The 25040-nt window shown below is 43.8% G+C and overlaps 2 protein-coding genes across 3 annotated transcripts in view; one reads left to right on the top strand and one right to left on the bottom strand.

The window, feature by feature from the left end:
- Nucleotides 1-459: 459 nt before the first annotated feature.
- LOC119394382 (LDLR chaperone boca) lies at nucleotides 460-22566 on the bottom strand. The gene is made up of 5 exons (XM_049415769.1): nucleotides 22236-22566; nucleotides 21605-21754; nucleotides 17444-17525; nucleotides 14801-14948; nucleotides 460-565 (listed from the first exon to the last, which is right to left on the bottom strand). The coding sequence occupies exons 1-5, from the start codon at nucleotides 22390-22392 to the stop codon at nucleotides 533-535; spliced, it is 570 nt and encodes a 189-aa protein (XP_049271726.1). The 5' UTR covers nucleotides 22393-22566; the 3' UTR covers nucleotides 460-532.
- A 1115-nt stretch (nucleotides 22567-23681) lies between these two features.
- Nucleotides 23682-25040, top strand: part of LOC119394381 (beta-secretase) — a 50211-nt gene continuing 48852 nt past the window's right edge. For both annotated transcript variants that reach the window (XM_049415768.1, XM_037661678.2), the window contains exons 1-3: nucleotides 23682-23867; nucleotides 23971-24231; nucleotides 24688-24776. In XM_049415768.1, the coding sequence (XP_049271725.1) occupies nucleotides 24019-24231; nucleotides 24688-24776 (302 nt within the window). In that variant the 5' untranslated portion in view covers nucleotides 23682-23867; nucleotides 23971-24018. The remainder of the gene's footprint in view (nucleotides 23868-23970; nucleotides 24232-24687; nucleotides 24777-25040) is intronic.

Here is a 25040-nt window from a genome sequence, read left to right as displayed (position 1 = left end):
CTTAGTTTAATCTTGAAAAAAGCCAATGCCCATTAATAAAAGACACTTAGTCCTAGAAGGTCACACATCTCTCCGTAGTGATCAAGAAAGTTCTGGTTAACTTGCAAGTTCAGCACACCTGTAAATATGCCTAAGCACGAAGCAAAAAGCACATACAAAAAGAAACTTCTTTATTTCCACACCTCTCTTCAGTGAGTTAACTCCCAGCAAGTCAACAGTGTTCGAAGCTTAACGAAGGTGATGACAAACATAATGGAGCCTAATTTTGGTACAGACATTACCGTAACAACTGAATGCACACAATCTATTGAATGTAAATTAAATACAAGTTTACTAATATGTTGCATTATCCTCACATTCACATTTCGAAATAAATAAGCACCTCCAAAGGACTCGGCAACAAAGGCCAGGGTAAAACAAAAATAACACCACTGTCATGGATGTCAAGAAAAATTAATATTAACAATTTGCATCACGAAGCGAATGCAGACGCAGTGAGTGACCTTGGAAATGATGGCAACGATGATGAATGTCACAGCTCATCTCCTGCTTTCTTGCTTCGTGCCTGCAGGGCAAGACAAAACAGTGTCACTTCTCACGTGCAAAATGCAATAACGTGTGTAATGAACTGCACGAGGATGGTAAATCGGGTGAGCTGAAACATACATCCATGAGAGCAGTTCAGGGAAATACAAAGAGGAAAGAGATGGACTGCAGTTGATGGACAGCAATTCCACTGCCTTTCTTTTCTCAGTTGACATTTTTACATGCAATGCCCTCATCACCATATGTAGTGACAAACTACCTAGTAGTTGGAGTTTATGGCGTCGATGAGACTGACAGAGCCTGAAGCCAAGAGATATAACTGTCCTTAGTGCATTCGTGTCATCAGCTTTGGCTTTCATTTGCGTATACAGAAGTGTGGTGCCTTTGCAATAATTAATGTCATTGCCTTGTTCTACACATCTGAAAGGAAGACAAGAGTCCTTTCCAGTGAACTCCAATCACTCCCCGTCTTGCACACGCTGACTCAACCCTGTGATTGCAAATTTCTGGATTTCGTCACACCACGTAACCTCCTATCATCAATTTTCTCAACCTACCTTCGTGACTAATGTCGCAAATCTAATGAGCCATCTGCTCTACGCAATGTATAGCCTGCCCAATGCAATTTCTCTCTCTCCCGAATTTATAATGCCATCGTCCCATCCTAATGTTTCACGCAAATTATGCTTCAGTGCTAACTAGGCTAGGTACTTGCTTAGCTGATGCTCCTGTCATCTCATCATCCTCCAGATTCCAATGGAGCCAGTAATCTATTTATATTTTGACACACTGCAGGCTCCATTTGGCTACACCAGGAGTGAGGAAGGAAACAAGCACTGAAAAAGTGGGAACACATGAAAAACAAGGAGAGGCACATTACTGTACTACATGTTATAAAAACGAGGCATTAGAACAGCACTTATAAAAGTAATGAGAGAATATGTTGCTTACATACTTTTCTAAGGATACTAATAAGTTATCGTTCACAAGTTGGAGAATGCAGAATGCTTGTCGTATACACCTCAAACAAATAAATATGATCTGAAAGCAATAGTTTGTTGCATTTACAAATTGAACATTCAGTGCATCCTTGAGGAAAACTTGTCCAGATGTGTAGATATAGAAGCATACAATGAACGGCAGTTTAACCAGTTTAATTCTACCACATCGTTCCAGGTTTATAAATGCTGCCTCACGAGTCAAGAAACTGCGCAGAAAGTGGTCTTGAGGGACAGACAAGAAGCAGAGAGGATTGCTACTGGCTGCAACAAACAAAGGTTCTTATTTTCTGTCAAAGAAAGTTGTGTGCCCATATAATCTTTAGCGTGCAGCTCTTCAGTGCCCATTCGTGCTCTTAAATGCCCGTTCATCCGCGTAGGCGTAACCGAGCCAACAAGTGAAACGGGAGGGGATGAGAGAGAGTGAAAGCAGAGTGACAGTGAACGCAATCAATGATGGTTGCAAAGAAAGCAAGAGAAGGAAGGTGGAGTAAAAGAATAATGAGGAATGCGGAACAGGAGAGTAGCAACTGAGGAAACACAGCACAGCGGAGGATGATGACAACAGCATAGAGAGCACGTGGAGAGAAGTGGAGGTGGAGGTGCTTGCGCAACTTCACCAGCGCCGCAGCTGCTAGGTAAAGCGCAATGTGCAAGCTATGTATTCCCGTGTTCATGCTTTCTTCCTGAAAATGAGCAACACGACTGGTGAAAGTGCTTCGTCGGCCGCTGCTGCTAAACGAGTTGCCCGCACAGAGACTTAGCGCCGCTGATGCCACAACCCAGAAGTACGCGCTGCCGAAGCAGAAGCTATGCCCTGTCGCCGAAAAGAATACGTAAGCGCACACAATTTGAACAACAGTTATGGTACGTTCAACATTTGCAGGTAAGTCAATGTCAAGTAGGAATTTTGCTCAACAATGTTTGCCATATCGTAGCTATTATTCAAATGGGTTTATAACATCCATTTTTGTTGTGCTGCATAACACTTCTGATCCAAGATTATTGTGACACGCTGATTTACTTCATAACCCTCTTAGTTTAGGAACAATCTTGCTCCCCAAAGGGCACACAAAATATTTTATATTTTAAAAACTACATTATGTACTAGAAAATAATTGCATACTTGAAATCAGCACACAAATATAGGGGTCATTCCATGCCAACTGTCCCAGCCGGGGCGCTCGACAAAAATAGATTTCTCTGGAAAAATCTGAGAAAATTATACACATATAGACATTAGTCCTGCAGTATTTTTCCAAAATATTTTGAGTGGCAAAAAGTTTTCGGGCACGTGAGCGCCATTTCAACTTCTCGATATGGTGGAAAACCAGGCACGAAAGAAAAATTCGCTATAAATGAACCGTTTTACGCATTCATTCGAAACTTGCTTTTTTGTGTTTTAAAGCATCGGGCTTTTATTATAGGACAGTTGCTTAAACTAGCTTTATGTTTTTCACTCCTTGGCGCGTAAGTAAAATTGAGTAGATTGCAGCGTTTTCTGGAATTTTTTTTACAAAAGACGACTGTAGACTAAACACATCAATTATTTTTATAGAACTCTTAATAAAACGTACTATCGCCTATATATCTTGTTATGCCTGTGTGCGGCACACAGGCTTTAAAATAACATCCTGAACTTGGAAAAAACGCTACATTGGCCTATGTTCAGACGTCTGTAGCACCCTAAGGTGGTCCAAGAAAAAATAAGCAGAAAAGCGCGTACGATTGAGAATCATAACAACTTCGTCCACAGAAAGTTTAATAGAAGTAGTTTTTGTTTTAGTGAAGAAAAGCTTTTTTAAAGTTTAGTCCAACCATTGCATTATTTTGCTATGGGGGCAGTACAAACCGACTGAATTTACTGCATAAAAAAAAGAGGTAATGTATTCGTAGCACATGGTACTCAGCTCCTTTTGTTAGTACTTTATGATGTATATTACATATCAAGGAGACGATAAACAGAGGTAAAAATATAACAATAGGCTACATAGGCTTAGATGCCCAAATTCCCCCAATAATGAATCGCACGTGTGGACAAGGTACCTCTTTTTTTTATGCAGTAAATTCAGTCGGTTTGTACTGCCCCCATAGCAAAATAATGCAATGGTGGGACTAAACTTCAAAAAAGCTTTTCTTCACTAAAACAAAAACTACTTCGATTAAACTTTCTGTGGACGAAGTTGTTATGATTCTCAATCGTATGCGCTTTTCTGCTTATTTTTTCTTGGACCACCTTAGGGTGCTACAGACGTCTGAACATAGGCCAATCTAGCGTTTTTTCCAAGTTCAGGATTTTATTTTAAAGCCTGTGCGCCGCACACAGGCATAACAAGAATTTTAGGCGATAGTACGTTTTATGGAGAGTTCTATAAAAATAATTGATGTATTTGATCTACAGTCGTCTTTTGTAAAAAAATTCCCCAAAACGCTGCAATCTACCCAATTTTACCTACGCGCCAAGGAGTGAAAAACATAAAGCTAGTTTAAGCAACTGTCCTATAATAAAAGCGCGTTGCTCTAAAACACAAAAAAGCAAGTTTCGAATGAATGCGTAAAACGGTCCATTTATAGCGAATTTTTCTTTCGTACCTGGTTTTCCACCATATCGAGAAGTTCAAATGGCGCTCACGTGCCCGAAAAATTTTTGCTGCTCAAAATATTTTGGGAAAATACTGCAGGACTAATGTCTATATGTGTGTAATTTTCTCAGATTCTTCCAGAGAAATCGATTTTTGTCGAGCGCCCCGGCTGGGACAGTTGGCGTGGAATGACCCATAGATAAACTGCAAGTTTCATCACAATCGGTCAAGAAATTTTAAAAAAAGTTTTGAACAGCCGTGTTCCTGCCTTAGTGAAAACTAAAGAAACAAGCGCTCAAAATTCCCTTCCTTCATGCGTTCCCCCTTAAGCAACTCTGCCCATATTTTGCATATTTCACATTAGGGAATAATATAATTGTAAGAGCAGACGCTCGACAGGTCGAGCGTCTGCTCTATGCTGGCTATCCGCAACACTTGCTTCGTAGCACATCCGAAAGCCTGCTTCAAATGCTAAAATCCTCAGAAAAGCAAGAGAAACGTTTCTGGTCTTCTCTGCACCTTGCAAACTTCAAAAAGTGTGCCCACTTCTGACAAGAACAAAACAAGAAATGTCATGCAAAAAGAACCATTAGATTAAATTCACTAGTTGTGATTCCAACGTTATTTATGAGATATCCCTTTCGTGCGGTCGGTCTTACATAGGTCAAACCGGCTGATGTTTCCATGAACGTGCACAGGAGCACAACTGATCTTTGCGCACCGGCACGGGCAGCAATCTCGCCCTGCATTGCAAGAGCTGTTTGCCTCATCTTGAAAAGACAAAGTTCTTGTTGAAGGCTAAGTCGAGAACTGAAAAAGGGAAGTGTTTTTCATCGCAAAAAGGGGAGATAGCTGTGTCAGCTCTCCTTCGACATCGTTATCAAGGGATGAAATAGAATTCTTAGATGGACATATCAGGTGAGTCCTGCATATGTGATGCACACGCGCCTTTGTTGTTGTGTCATTGTGATTGTTCTTTGCTCTTATGTTTGTTACTCTGAAGCACCTTTAAATCACCTGCTTTCCGCAAATAAAGTCAGTTGGAAGTTCTGTGCTTGTGTGTTTGTATGTGTTCCTGTTGTCGTCCCATTCTTCATCGCGCAGTTTAAAACTTTTTTGAAATTATAATTGTCTCTGAAATTTTTTGCTTCTATTTCATGGGAAATCATTGCTGAAAGCAAGTCCCAAAAGTAACACCCTAACGCGAAGCCTAATTAGTGGAGGAAACAGTTTTCAATATGTCCAACTTGCAACCTGAAAGGGCACTTGCATGCTAAAATGTGAAAGTACATCTGCTTTTTTCCACACAAATTGTCACGAACTGGGCTTCGATGAATTTATAGGGCTACAGCAAACGATTACACAGAGGTTCTATATGTTCTCCTTTGAGATGTGGCATTTTCGTGATGCCTCTATTGGTTAGCGCATTTCAGTTGCAGACTTAGATGGCGCCTCCTTGCCAGCATTGGTACCACTTTTATTGCTTCAGTGTGCGTGTGTCCCATGTGCTTAAAGGGGAACTCCGGTGCATTTTCGACCATATTGAAATAATGCCGTTTTCAAATAGTATAAACAGTCCTGTAACAGCAAGGGTGGTTCATTTTGCTGAAAGACTCGTCAATAATTTTAAATAAGCAATAAACGAGGAGTGGAAACCGAACCAGGGAGCTGAGCTGCTCCGTGCTGGGTATGCGATGATGTCACGAGGTACGCTACACGCCGCCACGGCTGGCCAGGGTGTAAACATAGCACACGTGCTTCCTCTATCGCGCGAAAAGCAAGCTGGCGATGTCATCGACGCGGAATCAAGCTGTGCCAACTCGTCTCAACTTACCAGTGAAGAGTTCAGCGATGATTGCAGCTATTATGTGAGCGCGGAAGCATCGCCTTTTGATTTCGAACTGCCGGCGCGTGAAGTAGCTGACGTGCCCCGCATCGATCTCCTCGTTGCTCAATATTGTGCGGGCTTACTGTAAAACCCGATGTCAACGACGACTAAGACGCTAGCAGCTAACAAAACCAAACAACTTTACTCGCGTCGTCGCCACCTCGTAAAAGAAAGCGTGCGATGCAACCACCTGCTGGGCGAGGCGGGGTTTGAAAAGGCACGTTACGTCACACACACAGGGTGGGCCGCATTAACAGGTTTGATTCCGAAATTGGCTACCAATTTTAAAATTTGCTTTCTAAAAAACTGAACGACTTACGGTTGTATAATTTCGCACATATCATCAGGGTACCGAAGAGAACATATGTTTAAAGTTTAATTCAAATCGGTGAATATCGAAAAATCCCTGGAGTTCCCGTTTAACGCTAAACTGGAAGTTAGTGCATGTAGCTTCCTCGTACTTGTAAGCCGACCGACTGCACTGCCAGTGATTCTCAATCGCATAGCGTATCCTGTAGCTACGATTCACAAGTGCCCAGCTTCTGTGCCAAGTTTTCACTTTTGCATCATGTTCATCAATTTGTTTCAAATCATCACCAACCAGCTCACCAAGATCAGACATCAAGCAGGATTTGCATTTCACACTACAACTACCAGGATTTGTCTTGCCATTCATGTAAAGCTTCGACCAACATGGCACACTAACAACCTGACATGGGCACTTGTAATTTCAGTATAGCTTTCGTTTTCATGCCTAAAATATGACATACTTGACAGCAGCTGCACTCGTGGCATGCGTTTCACTTCTCTCCCTTGTTTGTCATGCTTTTCAGTCTAATTAAGGAATAACAAACAACTCGCCCGGTATTCAATACCTTTAGCAGGCTGTGTTTCAGCAGATTTGGAATGTACATTTTGCTTGTGTACTTTGAATTTCACATAATATTCAATTACTTCAAGCCAATTTGGATTGTCTTAATTTAATACTCACAGGAAAGAAATGGCCATGCTGACCTGCAGTGCCTGGCTTTTGCAATGTTGCGATATGTGCTATGACATGTCAGGTCACACCACATGCTGTAGCGTCATTCGCATGGTACCATAGTTTATGTATGTTATAATATGTCACTTTCTGCACTTTTTAGCATCAGAATCCCAGTTTCGTTGCTACCTCACCTAAAATTGTTTGCTGTAGTTTATATTTCTTAAAGAAAAACTGCAGCAACATTTTAATGTGGTGCAAAAGCAAGAAAATATGTACTATTTCCCGGTTCTTAAAATTTTAACTTTTTTTGTTGGACATTTGCAAAAAAAAGGGGGGGGGGGAGGGCACACAGTCCCATATGCAAGATTGCAAGAAAGCAAGACCACGGGAGATTTTTACTTTTAATGAGAATTGTTATAAATTATTGGCATCACATATTACAAAGTAAAATATTCATAATATTTGTTCTGCAACAACTGGCAAAGATAAATCTAATTTGCCATATTCCTTCTCCGTTCTTAAGGTAGGCCTTGAAATATTTGAAATATTTTGTTCTTGTCATAGAAATAGAGAAACAAAATCTTTGTGGCTATTTCAAACAAATTACAGTAGCATCACTTTTTCTTAAACTTCTTATTGATAAGATCTATCATGTCTTGGATTTCCTGTGAAAACACAAAAAAAGGCAATTAGGCAGAAGCAATTACTTTTACTCTTAGGAACACTCACAAAATGTAGTAAAGGAGTCATGAACCACTTCTCCAAGCAATCATTCAATGACCTCCAAGCAATCATCCAAAGGCAAAAGGACCAGCGACACAGATCATTCAGAACCGAACTGCAGATGCCGAGCTTGCGCGTTGAGCATGCACCACCCATCTTTATTTTTCACTTCTTCAGCCAGGCCGAAGGCACCGGTTGAGGACGTGGATCTTAGTACCCACTCGCTTCAGCGTCGCTGGGCGCTACAGGGCCCCCCGCCAAGATGGAAGGTCAAAATGCACGCATGGACAATGTATAGGCGGAGCAGTCTTGGCATCACTGTGATTGTCGGAGACATAAGCGACATCCGCGGGGAGATCACTGGGAGGAGTCTCGAGATAGGCCGGTTTGAGCTGATCTAAGGAGACTATACCTTTTCTCAACCGTTTAACAGGATGGTAACAGCCTTTTGGGCCTTGCGTAGCACAGGGTACGGCCCGCTTAAAAGGTGGCTCGTGGCCCGAGGCAGACAGAAAGTTCTGTGACTATGCCTGGCCAAGGGCGCCACTGCCAGTGCTCCTCTTCGGCCTCTCGCCTCCTTCCTCGGGCGTCCACCTCTGTCTCTCAATAAATGAACGACAACGGCACGTCCACGATGAACGCCATCACGTTACAACAAGCTCAGTACTAGAGTTGATTGCCTCACAAATTGATTGCCGCAAAAACTTCACGAATCCGCCAAAAACGAGCGCAGTCTTAGGGGTTTGTCGTGCGCTTTAAGCACTTTCTCTCTTCTCGTTAGGACGAGCGTGCTGGAAGCTGCACAGTGAGAGATGGCATGGGTGAAAAAAGTTACATCAGTGCGAGTCATGACCTTGAGCGTGTGTGATGAAACGCAATCGCTCCCTCCCATTGTGAATCCTGCACGCGAGTGTGGCTCGCTATTTAAAGGGGTACTGACACGAATATTTTCAGTTGTCGTTTTTTTTGCGTCAAATGAAAGGTCAAGCCCTTAACAGCCTAGAAAAGGTAGTGCTAAGGGCGAGTGCGCCCTGAAAAAGTAATTACAGTATGTCTTTAAAAGTTAGTTTCGGTTCCTACTGTACCCTGACGTCACAACACGGTATGAGCTTTTCATCACGTGCTCGCACAATATACAGTGACGTTTCCACGGCCGCTCCACACCGTGGCTCTGTTGGTGACACACAAGTGGCCATCTTGGAAGTTTTGGTACCTAACGTCATCACAACTAGCCAGACTGCTGCGTGAAGTCACCAGAATTTGTACTGTAGCCTGACGTCAAGAAAGTGTCAATGTCAGTAGGTGCACCATGGAAAAATTGACTTTAATATCAAATTAAAATATTTTATGAGCATTTGCTGAGCTTCACACTTGCTCAGAGCCGTCTCTGCATACAGGAGATCTGTATGGCAGAGTAAACTTGTCTTCGAAAAAAGGTGTCAGTACCCCTTTAATGTTAGTGGGCTATGGAGCACAGCGCTGGCACATGGCAGCACCCAGTTGCAAGTAGCACATCTGATCCAAATGCCGCTCTTGATTTATGCTGGCTATTGGCCAATACGCCTAGTGCGCGCCGACGGAAGCGCCATAGGCAGCGAACTCAATCATTGCTCTCGGGAAAGCAAGCAGACTGCCGCCGTGGTTTCCTACGTCGTTGTACGTGTGTTTCCGCGTTGTTCACGTTTCCCTAGTGAAATAAGCAATGTTCGTCGTATCTGTGGTGGCCGAAACTTCAGGGGATGTCGAATAACAATTGCTGTGGAGTGGAGTGCTCAAACACCTACAAAAACGTGCCCGGAACACTGTTTTACTCACCTACCGCAAGGCCTCCTGAGCAAGACTGCCGGAAGCAATGGATCGCCACTGTTCGTTCGCAAAGACGAGCCGCTTCGTCATTGTGCAGGTTAACACGTCGCTTCTTGTTCTAATGCTTTCGTTCTGTCATATCGGCGCTCGTTGGATGCACTCGATCATGTTGACACTGGTAGACGACCAAAGTTATCAGCCTGAGCATGCGTTGGTTCGGTTCGACCATATTTCAGAAGTGTTGTAGTTCGGGCGAGTTGGTCATCCATGAACTTAGCTTGTACTAGCGCGATACATGTACCGCGCTATGACAAGCTAAGTTCTGTATTATTTACAGAAACAGAAATGCAGCAATGGTTGACTTCAGAAAGAACAAGAAGTGATTGAGACGTCACCTTTGTTAACAAAACAAAGCGGATGTTCACCACGAGCTGCACCTCATAGCTGGATCTTGTTACGCTGGTCTGCGCGACGCACCTTTGATATTCACTCCACGCGATTCACTCCACGCGGACGTTCGTTCTCCTCCGCAGTCGGTCATCACATGTCTTCTCGGCGACCCTCTTCAAAACTTGTCTCTGTCATCTCTTGATACTTAACTCACAGCACTAGATCATCAAACAACACGTCTTCTGCGGTCGAGCGAACGATGCTATCACTAGAATGACATAACTTCATCGCCGACTAACTCCTCACTGACGGACTCTGCCCCCGCGCGGTTGCTGCGCTTGCATTGCCTGTATCGGCTCGTGCCTGGGTTCGGGAAGGTGCGTATGATTCGTCTGTGCGTAGCACAGCGAAAGCTAGGGAAAGAGCGAGATCCTCTCACCGATTCGTCTGCGGAATCAGACGGCGCCGCTGGCTCGGCTTTGCTTTCTCGAATATCCCGACCTTTCGCGTTCGTTGGCTGTGTCGGAGGCGTCTTCTGCGGAGAGGGTAAGAGGCGCGCGGGCGCGCTCCCGGCGCCTTTTTATGCTTGTTTTTTCGATGCGCGCGCTCTGTCGCGCACGAACCGTCGGCGCCAGGCTTTCACGCCGTCGTTCGAAATCGGCGACGTGCGCTTAGTTAAGCGCTCGTTTGTGGCAAACATCGTGCACAAGTCCACTTTCGTAGAGGCCCGCGCCTTTCCTGCAGCTGCCAGTGCAGAATTAGTTATCTGGCACCCGCACGAAGGGGAAATAGCAGCCGCGAACTTCATTCATCTCCTCACAGCAAGGCAGTGCAAAGCGCTGTCGTCTGCTCGGCTTCCCGCATGTACTTTCGGCGGCGCCCGCTAGGTGGCTATCAGTGGCGCCTCTATAGGCGGTGCACAAGGTGTATAGCATGCGACCCGTTGTTCAACGACAAACAGTGGGTGCTCGCAGCTCCGAAGCGAGCGAGGACAGTCCTGTGTATGAAAAGAGGGCGCCTGAGAAAATGGCGACTTCGCATTCCACTTGTAAGCTCCTTGCCGGGCACAACTGCAAGAGTAGGCCGAGATGTTCATAGCCGGGTATGCTATCTGCAGGATGTGTTTTCTCACCAAGCCCATGGGTGGTTCATGACCCCTTTAAACACAACAGCAAAATGATGAGTGTGTATTGCCACATAAGCAAAGAGACAACATACGCCCTCATGGCAGAGCTTGAACAACGGAAAATCTACATTTTCACAGGAACCAAATCTTCATCAGGTTGAAAAGCCTATCATACTGCTTGAGACATCGCACTGGTCCTTTCTGTGTGCTCAGACCACGGAGGATGTGTGGTTCATCATTATTTGCTAAGTATACACATATTTAACGACTATGAGAACCTGTTGTAACGGATATGGTACATACACATTGGCATTTTGGCATCCAAGTATCAGCACGAAGCTGTTCTCTGTCGTGCAAAGCCAAGCTAAGCTAATCAAGGCTACGGACACTATGCATTAGGAGAACTTTGACAATTAAAGGACACTAAAGTGAAACAATGAATCAGTTTAGGTTGATGAATTATACTCTGAAAACTCTAATAACACTAATTTCACCATCATATGTTTTTAATAGAAGAGGAAATCAAAGTCAATGTTGTACTTTTAAATTTCGTGCCGAAATCACCGCACGTGATGTCACGGATTTCAAAGCGTACTTTTCGTATTTTGGTGACATCAGTGCAACGAAATTTCCTGGAATGTCGTATGTTAAGTCTCTGGCTCCTTCAGAGGACAATGTACTTCATTTTTACCGATTAGGAGCAACGTATGCCCTAGTAGACGCCATCAAAATCTACGACGTCACGGTGATTGGTGCTGCAAGTTCAAGGTGGCATTGCCACTCGCATTTTCTTTTTGTGCACTTTCTCACTTACCAAGAGTCTTCTCGTGGCAAGCGCGGTGTTTTTGGTATTGTGAGAGACTAATTTACTAATACGAGAAAAATCTTTTTTCTCTTTAGAGTCCCTCTAATAGTCACCTCAGAAACTTAAGAGTGCTTTGCAACCTGTGAAGGCAGGGACAACAGCATCAGTGGGCTGTTGCATTGAGCATGTGTCTCAGGGAGAAGCTTGTCAAGCTTGTCTTGTCGAGGGTGGAGCTGACCAAGCGCATGAAAGGGAAAGAAACGTGTCAACGCAATGAAAGGACAGTGCAGTGGGAAGTCACAATGAAGCGTGAGCCGCTTGCTGCCAATCATGCATCATCACAACGAGTGTGAGCAGAAGCAAAATAGAACAAGGTTTAGCTACGCATCAAGCTTCTCACCGAGACTGGCACAGCACGACAAGACAGAATGCAGGTGGGAGAAACTCGTGAGGTCGAACGAACAATTCATGCTGGAAGATTCTCCTGCAGTTTGAGGATGCTTGAGATGATTGAGACACCTGCCTCAAAAACTTAGGAGTGCATCGCAACCTGTGAAGGCATCAACCTGTGAAGCAACCTGTGAAGGCATCAGTGGGCTGCTGCATTCAGCATGTGTCTCATAGGAGAAGCTTTGAAGCTGCATCCAGGCTTAAGTATCAATACACGAGCATCGTAGCATTTTATCCCTATCCAAATGCGGCCGCTACGGTCAGGATCGAAACAGTGAATTTAATCTCGGCAGTGAAATAGCGTAGCCACCGAGCTGCCCTTGCAAGGGATATATCCTAGGGGCATGCAAAAATCAAATGATCAACTTCGAAGCGAATTTGAGTAATGAAAAGCAAGTGCAAATCTAATTATTGGCACGATGTTCATTGCAAGCGCTTCATCTTAGAATAATCCTGAATAATTCTGGGTTTTCTTCTTTTCAAGCATTTCTTAATTTTGCAATGGCTGGACATTTGTTTGGGTGGTTTTGTTCAGTGTTCAGTATAATTTCGGCAATTTATTGCAACAACATCCTCGGCCTCATGCGCAATGCCGTGCTCTGGCCACTACACTGGAACACAGGTGCCGAACTTGCAAAAAAGCACTAAGGAGAGGGGGTAGCAGATAAAACAATTTGTCTATCTGTGTATCAAATTTTGTGAAATTTATAACAGGTATGTAATTCTTTGTGCTGATTCCAAATTACTTGTTAAGAAATGCAGTGATTTTCAAGTACATTTCTAATAGAGCTGTGCGAATAGCAAAATTTTGGATGCGAAGCAAATTCGAATAATAAAGATTGAGTGCGAATCGAATCGAATAATTTCGAATAATTTTCGAATATTTCTTAAACATTTTTCGAATAATTCGAAGTAAATTACAGAAAAAGTTGCAGAGAATCCCTAAGTATGTTCTTGTCAGATCGCAACATGAAAGTGTTTCTTTTCGCTAGGTTGATGAAACGCTGGTAGGGTCATATTTCATAGTTGTCTTTCTTATCAAGAGTGAGGCAATGTAGAGGCCGAATTGCATTTATGTACATGATTTGGTGCAACCAAAGTGTTGCCGACAACACTTTACACGTGATAGGCAAAGATGCCATTTCCTCAGCCTCTCCTCCTCTTTCAACTTCTGTGGAAGCCCAACTGATGTGATCGACAAGGGTGTGCTCTCTTCAAGTCCGGAGTTCCAAAGCTGCCTCGTAGACCTCGATATATAAGAACGTCTGAAATTTTCGATGCTTAAAAGCTTCGGCGTCCGATTTTTCGGACTTCCTGCCCAAATTTTAGGCCCAAAGCAGCATTAATTGAGCCCCAACTCTGCCGGATCGTTCATCTCCATGTTGCAACCAGTGTTTTCTTGAATTAATACATTTGCGACCGTAGCGGAGCTTGAAAGGCAGCTTTGCCGCAATGCGGGGGTGTGATGAGGTGAAGCATATTGAAAATCTAGGGCCACTTTCAAACGGACGTTGACTGTCTCTTGGCTAAGTTCGACCGTAACGGACCTTGAAAGGCAGCTTTGCCGCAATACGGGGGTGTGAGGAGGTGAAGCATTTTGAAAAATGTAGGGACCACTTCCAATCGGACGTTGACTGTCTCTTGCCTAAGTTCGACCGTAACGGAGCTTGAAAGGCAGCTTTGCCGCAATACGGGGGTGTGATGAGGTGAAGCATATTGAAAATCTAGGGACCATTTCCAACCGGACTTTGTCTCTTGGCTAAATTCGACCGTAACGGAGCTTGAAAGGCAGCTTTGCCGCAATACGGGGGTGTGATGAGGTGAAGCATATTGAAAATCTAGGGACCATTTCCAACCGGACTTTGTCTCTTGGCTAAATTCGACCGTAACGGAGCTTGAAAGGCAGCTTTGCCGCAATACGAGAGTGTAATGAGGTGAAGCATATTGAAAATCTGAAGGGGTCACTTTAACCGGCCGTTGACTGCATTTGTCTTTGGGAAGTTCGAATAGTAAAATTTCAGTGCGAATCGAATCGAATAGAAAACACTATTCGAAAAATATTCGAAATTTCGAATATTCGCACACCCCTAATTTCTAACCATAAAAGTGTCTTTAAATTTAATCAAACATTTGAAGTTTCAAATATTCATACATCCGTAATATTTTCGTATAAAGGTGGCCTTTCCTAGAACATTCCATTCACGCCTTATTCACACACCAACCTTATCCCTCCTTATCCCTCATTTTCCTTGTCCTTCTTGTGCCCTTAATGCGCATTAAGTGCATAAAAACAGTAAGTAGGGCAATAGATAACTGAGGTTGGTTTATGAATGTTGCCTTCATATTTGTTTATGAAGCACATTAAGGGAAGAGAAATTATAGGTAGACTGAGTGATAAGGATATGGTTGGTTTGTGAATATGGGCCTTACTGCCATGGGCATTCTTTACGGGCGTGTATAGTTTTTCTATTGAAAGGAACGCGGCGGCACTTTAAGCATACCTTGTCACCGGCGTTCTTTCCGTAATATGGCTTATTTTCGATGGTGATCGTTTCCAGCCGATCCTGCTGAACCAAAAAATCTTTTGCCTCCCAAGCCTGCGAACCATCCTTGAAGGTGAACAGGGCTCGGTTGTCATCGAGGATGTATCTGAAAAGGCAAAGTCCAATTCGTCCATGTTAATGTGCACATTGAAATCAAACAAAGACAGTTATATTACGGTTCGACACAGGAAGCCAGGTACTGAAGTAAAGTGTAAGCTTATTCAAGGTGACCATGTAGACCACAGAAATCTTGACTTTAAAGGCAGGTATGAAACCCAGAAAGAGAAAGAAATGAAGATGCTTGAGCCCTCATTAAAGATCCCTCTTCGCTATTTATCACCATACACTACAGGCACGTAGCCAGGATTTTTTTTCAGGGGGGGGGGGGGCAAGGCCTAACAGTTTGAAAGAAAGTCTTTCCATGGCAAAAAGAAAAAGAAGTTGCCCGGGAATACAAAAGGCTGGACAAATTTCGGGGGGGGGGGGGCCGGGCCCCCCCGGGCGCCCCCCTTGCCTACGTGCCTGATACACTAAATGCTTGGCTTTAAAACGAGCTCAAGGAAAAGTAAAATAATCCAGACATGGACAAGTGAAGTGAAACAGAAAATACAACCAATAATAGGCCCAGCATTTTGTCTTTCAAAGTGAACTCCTTCTGGGCACCATTGCAGGATACCAGTGATCCTTGTGTAATTAAACATTCAAGGGAGACTAGAGTGAAACACTAAGTCATTTTAGATACATGAACTATTCTTTCAGAACTCTATTGCGATTAATTTTGCCATCACAGGTCAACTATTGGAACAGGAAATGAAGGTCAAAGTTCCATGTTTGAATTTTGTGCCGAAACTTTAGTATGTGAGCGTCAGTGTGACGTCACGAATTTCAAACTCCTTTTCTCGTACTTTGGCCATGCTGGTTCAATGAAATTTTCTGAAACTTGCTATGTGAACACTTTGTGCCCCTTAGAACACAATGTAAATCATCTTTACTAATAAACAACTACATAGGCCCTAGCAGACGCTGCGAAATTCTGTGCCGTCGTGGTGAGCTGGTGCAAAAACTTCAAGGCCGCATCACTACCTGTATTTTCTTTTGCGCATATTCTCACTTACCAAGCATCTTCCTGTGGCGAGCGTGGCAATTTTGGTATTGCAAAATATTAATTTAGTAATACAAGAAACGTGGTTTTTCTCTTTAGTGTCCCTTTAAGGCTATAAAAGCATTAATTTTGTGACTTCACCCCATAGCAGGCTTTTTGCAATCGATTTATTCATTGTCATATAAGTATAAAATGTGTAATGGCCCAAAGCAACACCACAAAGTTCATACCAGAGAAGTTTGGATTATATTAAACAAGATATTTTTTAGACCTATGCTCACAGCACAGTGGCATAGCCAGGGGGTGGCACATCGGGCCCGTGCCCCCCCCCCCCAAAAAAAAAACTTTTTGCCAGATCAAGGAGGTGCCCCCCCCCCACGAAAAAAATTTCTGCCTACGCCCCTGTCATATAGCATGCCGACATTAAGCACCTTTCTTCAGCTCCCTCTTTTTTAAATTAAAACCCCATGCACAAAGGAAAATGAAAGTAGGCTAACACATTTTTATGTGTGCCCGCACAATGTGGAATGTTATTTTCTCCAGTATATCGCCAAAATGCATACAACACATAAGGTACAAAGTCATTAAAGGATTGCAGCCATGAAGATAATGACCAAACACTTTGTAGCAAAGCAGAGTGTGTACAGTTTAGCCCGTTATGAGCTGCAAAACAGTGCCCATGTTCGAAGTGATCCGAACATAAGGAAAGTTGGTAAATTAAAACACTTTTATGGTCACTGGCATTTCATAGGCTAATTTAACGTCTGCCGATGTCGCGGCACGAGCTGGTGCCCCTTTGCCCAAGGGCACCGTGTTATATTGAGCATGACTGCAAATGTCAACTGCTGTGGAAGTATTGTAGAAACATGTTATCATGAAACATGCAACAACCCACACAGAAAAATGCCCCCCCCCCCCCTTTTTTTTATAAGGGAAGATATGTGTTTTTGCAGGAATTTTACAGGCATACATACAGAAATTGTAGGACTGTTGGCATTACACAGTATTCCATCACTTCACATTTTTCTACCTCTGGCGACATACTTACGAGATACCAAGAGAAAATAACTTTTTTGAATGCCAGACGTAGCGAGCGAGAACAATAGAAGGAGCCAAGAATCTCAAGTTTAATTGATAATAAATGTGAATAAATATGAAATATAATTGAGAATAAATATGAATACGTAGCCATATGAAGCCAGATAACAATGAAGCCAAGTTTATCCCTCATCTCATAACTACCACCACAAAGCAATAAAAAAAGCAGTTACTTGCCATTGTGCTTTCCTGAGCTGCTTACAGGTGTTATATACAAAGGACACGTGGGTTGGCAGTTGAAAGCAAAAGCTGCTAACGTGCACTTTTAAATGCCGATAAACATGTAAGTGGCTGGAATTGATGCTCGAGAAACATTTGAGTCAGATGTCTGCTGCTTATATGAAAAGTACCTTTAGAATTCGCTCTGCATTACAAAATGCGCACGCAGTATACGAACTTACCTATCTACATTAATATGGTTATTCATTAAGCTTGTTTGCCAGATGCTTGTTATCTCCTCAGCCTCTTCTCTCGTTGGTTTCCCTGAAAATAAGAATAGAAAGCAAAACATGTCAACTTGAGGAGAGCGACATGCACGAGAAGATAAAAAATTTCCGGCAGACATGATGCACAGTCGATTAATAGAGGCGGTACTTGCAACACCAGCATCTCTTACTCTTACAATGTTTTCTTCTTTTTTTTTTTTTAGGATCATGAGACAGAACACAGTTTTTCACAACTGCAGTGAGCCAACTGCAGTGAGCCACAAAAGCTTTCTGGTATGCAGGATTTGCAAAACAGTTAAGTTCATGCCAAACCTGAACAAAAAGCATAAAGTTCAGTGACCCACAAAGTGGTAGGATGAATTAGAAGTGAAATGCCTTAACAGAGGTGAAATTTAGTTTTAGCACAACACTTATGAGATATAAACATTAGCAGCAGACACTCATGGATTTTGTTTGATACTTGATGCCACACCATACTTTATGAGGGAACAACGATGTTCCTTTTAGGCAGCTGTAATAACTGACCCTACCGAAATTTATACATTCATAATGGTAACGTGTAATTAGGCACATAATCATTTCATCTAGCCACTGTTCTAATCATATCCATAAGGATCACTATAGCAAGAGATCCTATTGAAACACTTCGTTCTAGGATTTCTCTGTATTTTGTGAGCATGCACTGTAACACATCTGAACCTGACAACTGCACTGCAAGACATCTGAAAGTGCTCGACCGCAAGAGAAAAGCAAGCCTTGTTTACGCAAGCATTGACTACCATCGAGCCTAACACAGCTGCACAGACTACTTTCAGCTTGGCTACAGTGATCACAGCTGTGTGCCCGAATCGATGACTCCTGGTGTAATAATAACTACTCGATGGAGCAACCATCAAAAGTGGAAGGCTTCTTCTCACAGTACTTATAATGGATGGGTAATTGAGTTTGAAAGATAGAAGTTAGCACTTAAAAGGCGGAGAGGTAAAACATGTTATGTTGCTGCTACTTTACAATTTCAAATACATGAAGGAAGAGAGGGAACAAAAATCAGTGATGATGATGAAGACAGCATCAAGGTGTACAATAACCACATAGCCCAGTGCCTCCCTTAAAAGGCTCGGGCTTCACAGGGCTCCATAAGCAAAAGCTTTTTAAAAACTGAAACTTGTAACGTGCCATCTGAGTCTGAGCTGTGAGTCTGAGCGAGTCAAGGCGAGTAATATTTTGGTGAGTTTGAGCCCGAGTGAGTCCGGTTGAGGAAAACTTTGGTTAGTCTATGTCCGAGTGAACTCCATATTTTTTTGCCGACCTATGGTAATAACTACTCAACTTCAGCATTACTATCAGCCTTATGACGGCTCACGTTGATACTCATTTCTACTCACAGCTACTTCAATGCACTAGCGTTCATACGCCAGCTCAATATTTATTGATGAGAGGCATTCCTTGAACCCCCAACCCCCCAAATTTTTTCAGAGGAGGTTCTTGATACATCTCGTGTGAGTCATCATCCTTCAAAAATGTCCTTACAGGATTTCAATCACTGATAACTCATATGTGAAGGTATGAGATTAAAATGCGTATCGTAGAGCACAGATCATGCGAGATATTGGTGTTTAAGTGTGTTTACATCCTGATCAAACAAGCTAATTATACGCTAACACACTCATGAGTCGGCTCACTCAGACTCGCTCAGTCTCAGACCGCGCTGCGAGCCTGAGCGTGTCCGAGTGAGCAAGTCCTAGTGAGCAATATTTAGGTGAGTTTGAGTCCGAGTGAGTCCAATTGAGAAAAATTTTAGCGAGTCTGAGTCCAAGTGAGTTTGGTTGAGGAATGCTTTGGTGAGTCCGAGTGAGCCCTAAGGGCAAAGTATATTCCATGAGTGAGTCTGAGTGAGCTCCACATTTTTCGCCGACCTATGCATCTGCAGAATGTTTCATCATACAGATAACTGAAGTAATGGTGAGAAAATGAATTATCCTGCTACCACACTTTTGGTGTAGAACTAGAATTCTGATTGTGCCAGGTGAGGGTCCTTTAAGTGAGACAGTGGAACCAAGAGTACACGCACGAGGGTATATTGAGTTGTCAGAACTGAGCACATCATTGTCAACGTTTTATTACTTCTTATTTAAACTATGGGGGCAACATATAAAATGAAAACACTTTAGGCACTAGTAGTTATAGAAGCCCTGCACTCCATGTTACACAGGTTGTTTTTTATCGTAGATTTGCTTACTATGGGACTTGATCATGGCTGTAGCACCAATGAAAGTGGTGAAATGAAAGCGTATGATACGTTAACTTGCTTCGGAAATCAGTTCCAAGTGCAGCATCGCACATCAACATTTTCTGGCAGCAGATGGGACGTATTGAGAGTGTAGACTGGTTGGGAATAAAGAATACGTTCCACATGCTTACAAAGTACTATGAGGACATTAAATACAGAAACGAGCTTTATACTTGTTAAAGCTACAAAAATGACACGTATTTGTGCAATACCATTTCATTTTCTGTGCAACTGACAAAAGGAGCGCTGTCCAATGGCCTGCACAAGGAGTGGTCTTCATCAATACACTATAGTTTGCATTTCTGCATCAGGACAAAACCATTCATTTCTCTATGACAAACTCACAATTTTGCCATGCTCTGAGCATAGCTGTGTTATCTGCTGAAATCGCTGTAGTTTTCAGATGTTCGCGTAACAGTCCATGTGGTTATTGTAACTTAATGACACTGCAAAAAAGTGCAGTGTCGGCTTGTGGTAGGAAGACCACAACGTGCAGAAGAGTTCCGGTGCCGCAACATGTAAGCTGTGTTTTGATTGGATGTGGCAAACCAGCTCGCTCAGAGTCAAATGTGAAAGAACATGCCGATTTCTACCGTGCGCCTACATAGTGAATTGAATAACTTTTGTTTGCCCACATCAAATTTCAATATTGTTATTGCGTTGACGTCAGAGGGAAAGAGAAAGAGAAATGTAGAGGAAAGACAGGGAGGTTAACCAGTGAAATCTCTGGTGAAAAAGAATTTGTGCACAGGGCAAAAAACACAGGTGTCACGTGGTTAGTTTGCACTGCTAGCGGGCCTGCTTCGGAATTAACTTTTACTCGTGATTCACTGCTTTATGCAAGCTGCAGAAGGGAGCCCATTGCTGTTGAGAAATTTGATCCCAACCGTGATCAGCAGTGCACAGTGCGACACTGGTGTTAGGCAACATGCTCTAGCAGTTGCTTCATCTGGCTCTAGTGTCAGCAAAATCAAGGACTAGCAGCTTCCCCATCAACATAACTTCTGCCAGATGTACTGTCGGCCGCAAAAGTTTGCGGGATGTGCAGCACGTGGCGGAGCGGCGGAAAACTGCATTGCTGCGTCACCTACCGTAATGCGGCGGGTGTTGAGGCTATCGGCCTCGGCGATTAGCGACGGCGCGTTTAGACAACGTGCCGTTGCCGGATCTAATCGCGGAGGCTGCGGCCAATAGCCTCAACACCCGCCGCATCACGGTAGGTGACGCAGCAATGCAATTTTCCGTCGCTCCGCCACGCGCTGCACATCTCGCAAACTTTTGCGGCCGACAGTACTTCCGTGCGAAGCAGTAAAGAAGACGGGCAACGGTCGAAACACATGACATCATTCTTTTATGCTGTCCTTTGTGCGACATAACAGTGTAATTGGAAATTGTTGCAAAGGGAATATCGCTAGACCCAACATTTGCACAAGTCTATTTCTCGAAACGCTGGGTCCAGTACACACGCTTTTCAACAACTTTTCATCACTTCTAGCCCTATCTTTCCCTGAACTTCATTCCAGTAATAACAGTGTAATGATTGTTTTGGGCCTAAACTTGGCATAGTCACCGTTTCTTGAAGCTATCATGCATTGAGGGAAGCTGTTTTCAATCACCTTTCTTGTGAAAGATATGCTGCATATTAAGTGACAACTAACGGAGTTGTATACAGTCTTCTATACAATCTTAATGTGCACTCATTTATTCGACTTGGCTAAACGGAGATGTCCAGAATGCCCATCTTTTTCACACACACACGTGTACGTGTTCTTGAACAGTCCAGTTAAAGCATGCAGACTGTATTGCAGTCACTGCCAAACACTCACCTAGGAGGGTGATGAACGTCATAAGCATCCTGCCTTTCTTTGACGCCCTCAGTATGTTCTCCGGATTCGAGGTGTCCATCTTGCTCATATCAATCTTCGGAGCTGGCCGCATGTGCTCCGGCAGTTCGTCAGGCTCTAGTGGCTCCTCGTCTTCCTAAAGAAAGAAGAGTGTTACAACTTTACAGGCGTCACTTAACTACATTCTGTAACATCCTGCGCTAATGTCGTTCTTGGTGCAGTTCTAAATCCTGCGCTTTATGCAGCTCCACTACCGTGAAACTTGAAGTACGTAGCACGGGCAACCCAGCGATTCCCTTGGTGCCACCGCCTCGGCAATCGCGCGCTTGCCGAGGCGGTGGCGCCCCCTCTTGCGCGGCGCGGGTACCAGCCCGATGTTTCAGAAGAGCTTTTCGCGAGTTTAGGTAAATTATTGCGATTAAATCTTGCTTATTCCTGTAGTTTATGTTACCTTAGACTTTGTTAGTTTATTTTGCACTAGTTTTGAGCGTTGTTAGCCTTGTTGTAGGTCTGTACTGACCACTGCGTGACCATGCGACACGGGGCGGTGGACGGACGACAAGTCGGGCCCCTGAAATGCTACGAGCTTAAAAAAAAACCACGTTGCAGCCACTTGCCTCCCACTGTTCGTAAAGCCTCTCCAAGTCGGCGTCATTGAAGTCGCGTACGTCTTTCTTGGCCCAGTCCGGTTTCGCACCTTCCTTCGATTTCTTCGCCGTTGACGCCAGGAAGAGAACGGCAAAAGCTGCGGAGAACAGTAGTTGCCTCATTTGAGCTTCGTTCAACGACGCACCCAACGTGTCACGACTTCACGGAGCTACACGAACTCATGCCACGAAAAGTACGGCCGCAGCAGCTACTTCGCGAAGTCGCGGTTACTCCGTTCAAATTCACGGTGTCGCACGCACGGAAAGAGAGCGTCAGCGTAAGCGCCGCAAATTGCCGGAAACACCACACCGGACGCCTAAAAAAATGCAAACATCAGAACTCCAACCATACTGCACGAGAAAAGTGAGAAACAATTTTGCCGTACAATATTGCAACTTACAAATTGTGCTGCCACCTATTGTAAGAAAAATCATAAATTTTTTAGAAACGAATTAAACTAGCTGCGACATTGTCATTTTTCTGCACCCATAGATGTCGCGACCATGTAAACTGCGCTTTTTTTTTTAATTAAAAAAAAGTTGTTTGCGAGAAAATTTTACATATATTTTTAATGGCACTATCAAATATTTGCTGCATGTATGAACGGATGCATGAGCGTGCATTTCCACGGAGTCCTTCCTTGCACAGCGGCTCTGAAAGAAATTCCCGCGGTTCTTATTTTTTCACGATTGTTTTTTTTTCTTTCCCGGCATTTACGAGCGCGAAGCAGACGTTTTCTGACGTGCAGGAACTCTCCGAGAAAGCTCGTATGCTTGCGCTACGTGTCTAAATCCAGTTAAACAAGAAAAGGCTGCGGTCGTTTCACTTTTCAGTGCAAACCTTTAAATACCATTGCCACGTGCCTCACAAACAGCAGTCACACGGTGCAATCAAGCCGATCACCAGGCTGCAGAAGCGCGAAAATCGACCAGAGGGCTCGATCGCCATCCAACGTGACCGACTCTCAACGTGTGACACTCTCAACTTAAGCGCGTTGCTATGAATGAAGGAAGGAAGGGCAATTTTAAGGGCTCGTTTTTCCTTGCTAGACACAACATGATAGCGCGTAGCCATGCGTAGCTCTGTCATTTAACTTTCCCATGACTTTACCCCGTGGAGGAGTAGGGGTCGAAGAGGAATGTGATTAAAATGTACCACAATGGTCTAGTTCAAGCATGCGAGGCGCTAAAATGGCTTTCGAGATAGACCCTCATTGCACAGTATCACCGTGTCCTACCTGAGGACGCGGCATTGATAAACTTGAAAGTGCTCCTCGCATACTCACATCACGCGGCAAAAACACCTGTGAATACCCATATTATTTTCCCTAGTTTGCTAGTTTGCTATTTAAAGGCAAATTTCTAGGGACATCTCGGAACCGGATGTTGTCATCTCCGCCGGCAATCCGCGTCAAGGAGCAAGGCACGCAGACGGAGCGTGTTCTGTGACGTTGAATGGACGTTGCGTCGCGATTGCTGCTGAGACGGTAGGCAATCCTCTTTTGTTTGTCGGCAGGTGCGGGAAGTTGTGTACTACACGCAGCACCCGACACCGAGCGGAGTTGCTCCTTGACAAGTCGCAGCGCGTCGTAACTAAAGTGAGCATTGCCAGCTGTGCGCGCTCTTTCAGCAGTTTAGTCTCGTCGTGTCGTGGTCGTGCTCTTTCGGTTCTCACGCTCTGTGGTTTGAACTTTTTCGCAGGCTCGAAGCCCTCTTCGTCGCCGTGCCCAATGTTGGATCGTGGGTCAAATGCTTCTGGATTTTCAACTCGTAGCGCTCACTGTACTGTTGTTAGTCAGTGAAACGCTGTCAAGCGCTGCTGACAGCGATGGGATCATCACCTTTCCCGTCCGGCCTGCCGTGCGTCCGACGAACTTCACGAGCATCGAAGGCAATGCCATCGAAGGCGCAGCCGCTGAGGGCTTCATTGCGAAAGTTTACCTCGGAACGCCTCCACAACGCGTGTGTTTAACCTTTTGACGTCATTCGGCGTTTTTATTGATCGATGGCTTCAGTCAGCAACGTGCTTTCGTTGATAGAACATAACGAATATACGGCGGCCGATAAAAATCCTGCTGGATTGTCAAAGTCGACTATCTGCTGCTTGGAGAACTTGATTTACCGTATTTCAGTTTTTATGTGCATGTGCTTGCGTTGACAAGAGCTGTGTCGACTTTTTTTTATGCTGTTCGGATAAATCTAACGAGTGTGTTTAACATTCTGACCTTATTGAACGCGTTCGCCGATCAGTGCATTAATCAAGCTACTTACCTGTAAATGATTGCTGACGAAATTGTGCTTTTTCAAAGTTGAACATGCTTTAAGCTTGGAAAACATAGCCTTCGTATATAACGTATTACGGTTTCTCCATGTATGCGCCGCAGACTTTATCTTAATTAACCATTTACGTTTTTTCAGATAAATTTATACGTAGATACAGGCAGCAGTGACATCGCAGTTGCAGCATCAGACGACAACAACCTGACTACATACTTTTTTACAAATAGGTGGGTTGCTAGAAATCTTTTGGAACTGATGCACCAAACCACAAGTACCTCATTTGTGCATCAACCAGTGCGTGCTTATGCAATCACTGTAATAAATATTTTAGTACATCAGAATTAAGCATTGAAGGTGCTCTGCAACACTTTCCCGAGTAATCATCAAACGACCCTCTGTCGGAGTTCATTGCCTCACGAATTGACTGCTGCAAAAATTTTTAGAATCCGTTAAGTACAAGCGGAGTTACAGGGATTTGTTACACGCTTTAA

Source organism: Rhipicephalus sanguineus, chromosome 5 (genome assembly GCF_013339695.2).
Source record: "Rhipicephalus sanguineus isolate Rsan-2018 chromosome 5, BIME_Rsan_1.4, whole genome shotgun sequence".
Taxonomy (NCBI): Eukaryota; Metazoa; Arthropoda; class Arachnida; order Ixodida; family Ixodidae; genus Rhipicephalus; species Rhipicephalus sanguineus.
This window is presented reverse-complemented; position numbering and strand designations above follow the sequence as displayed.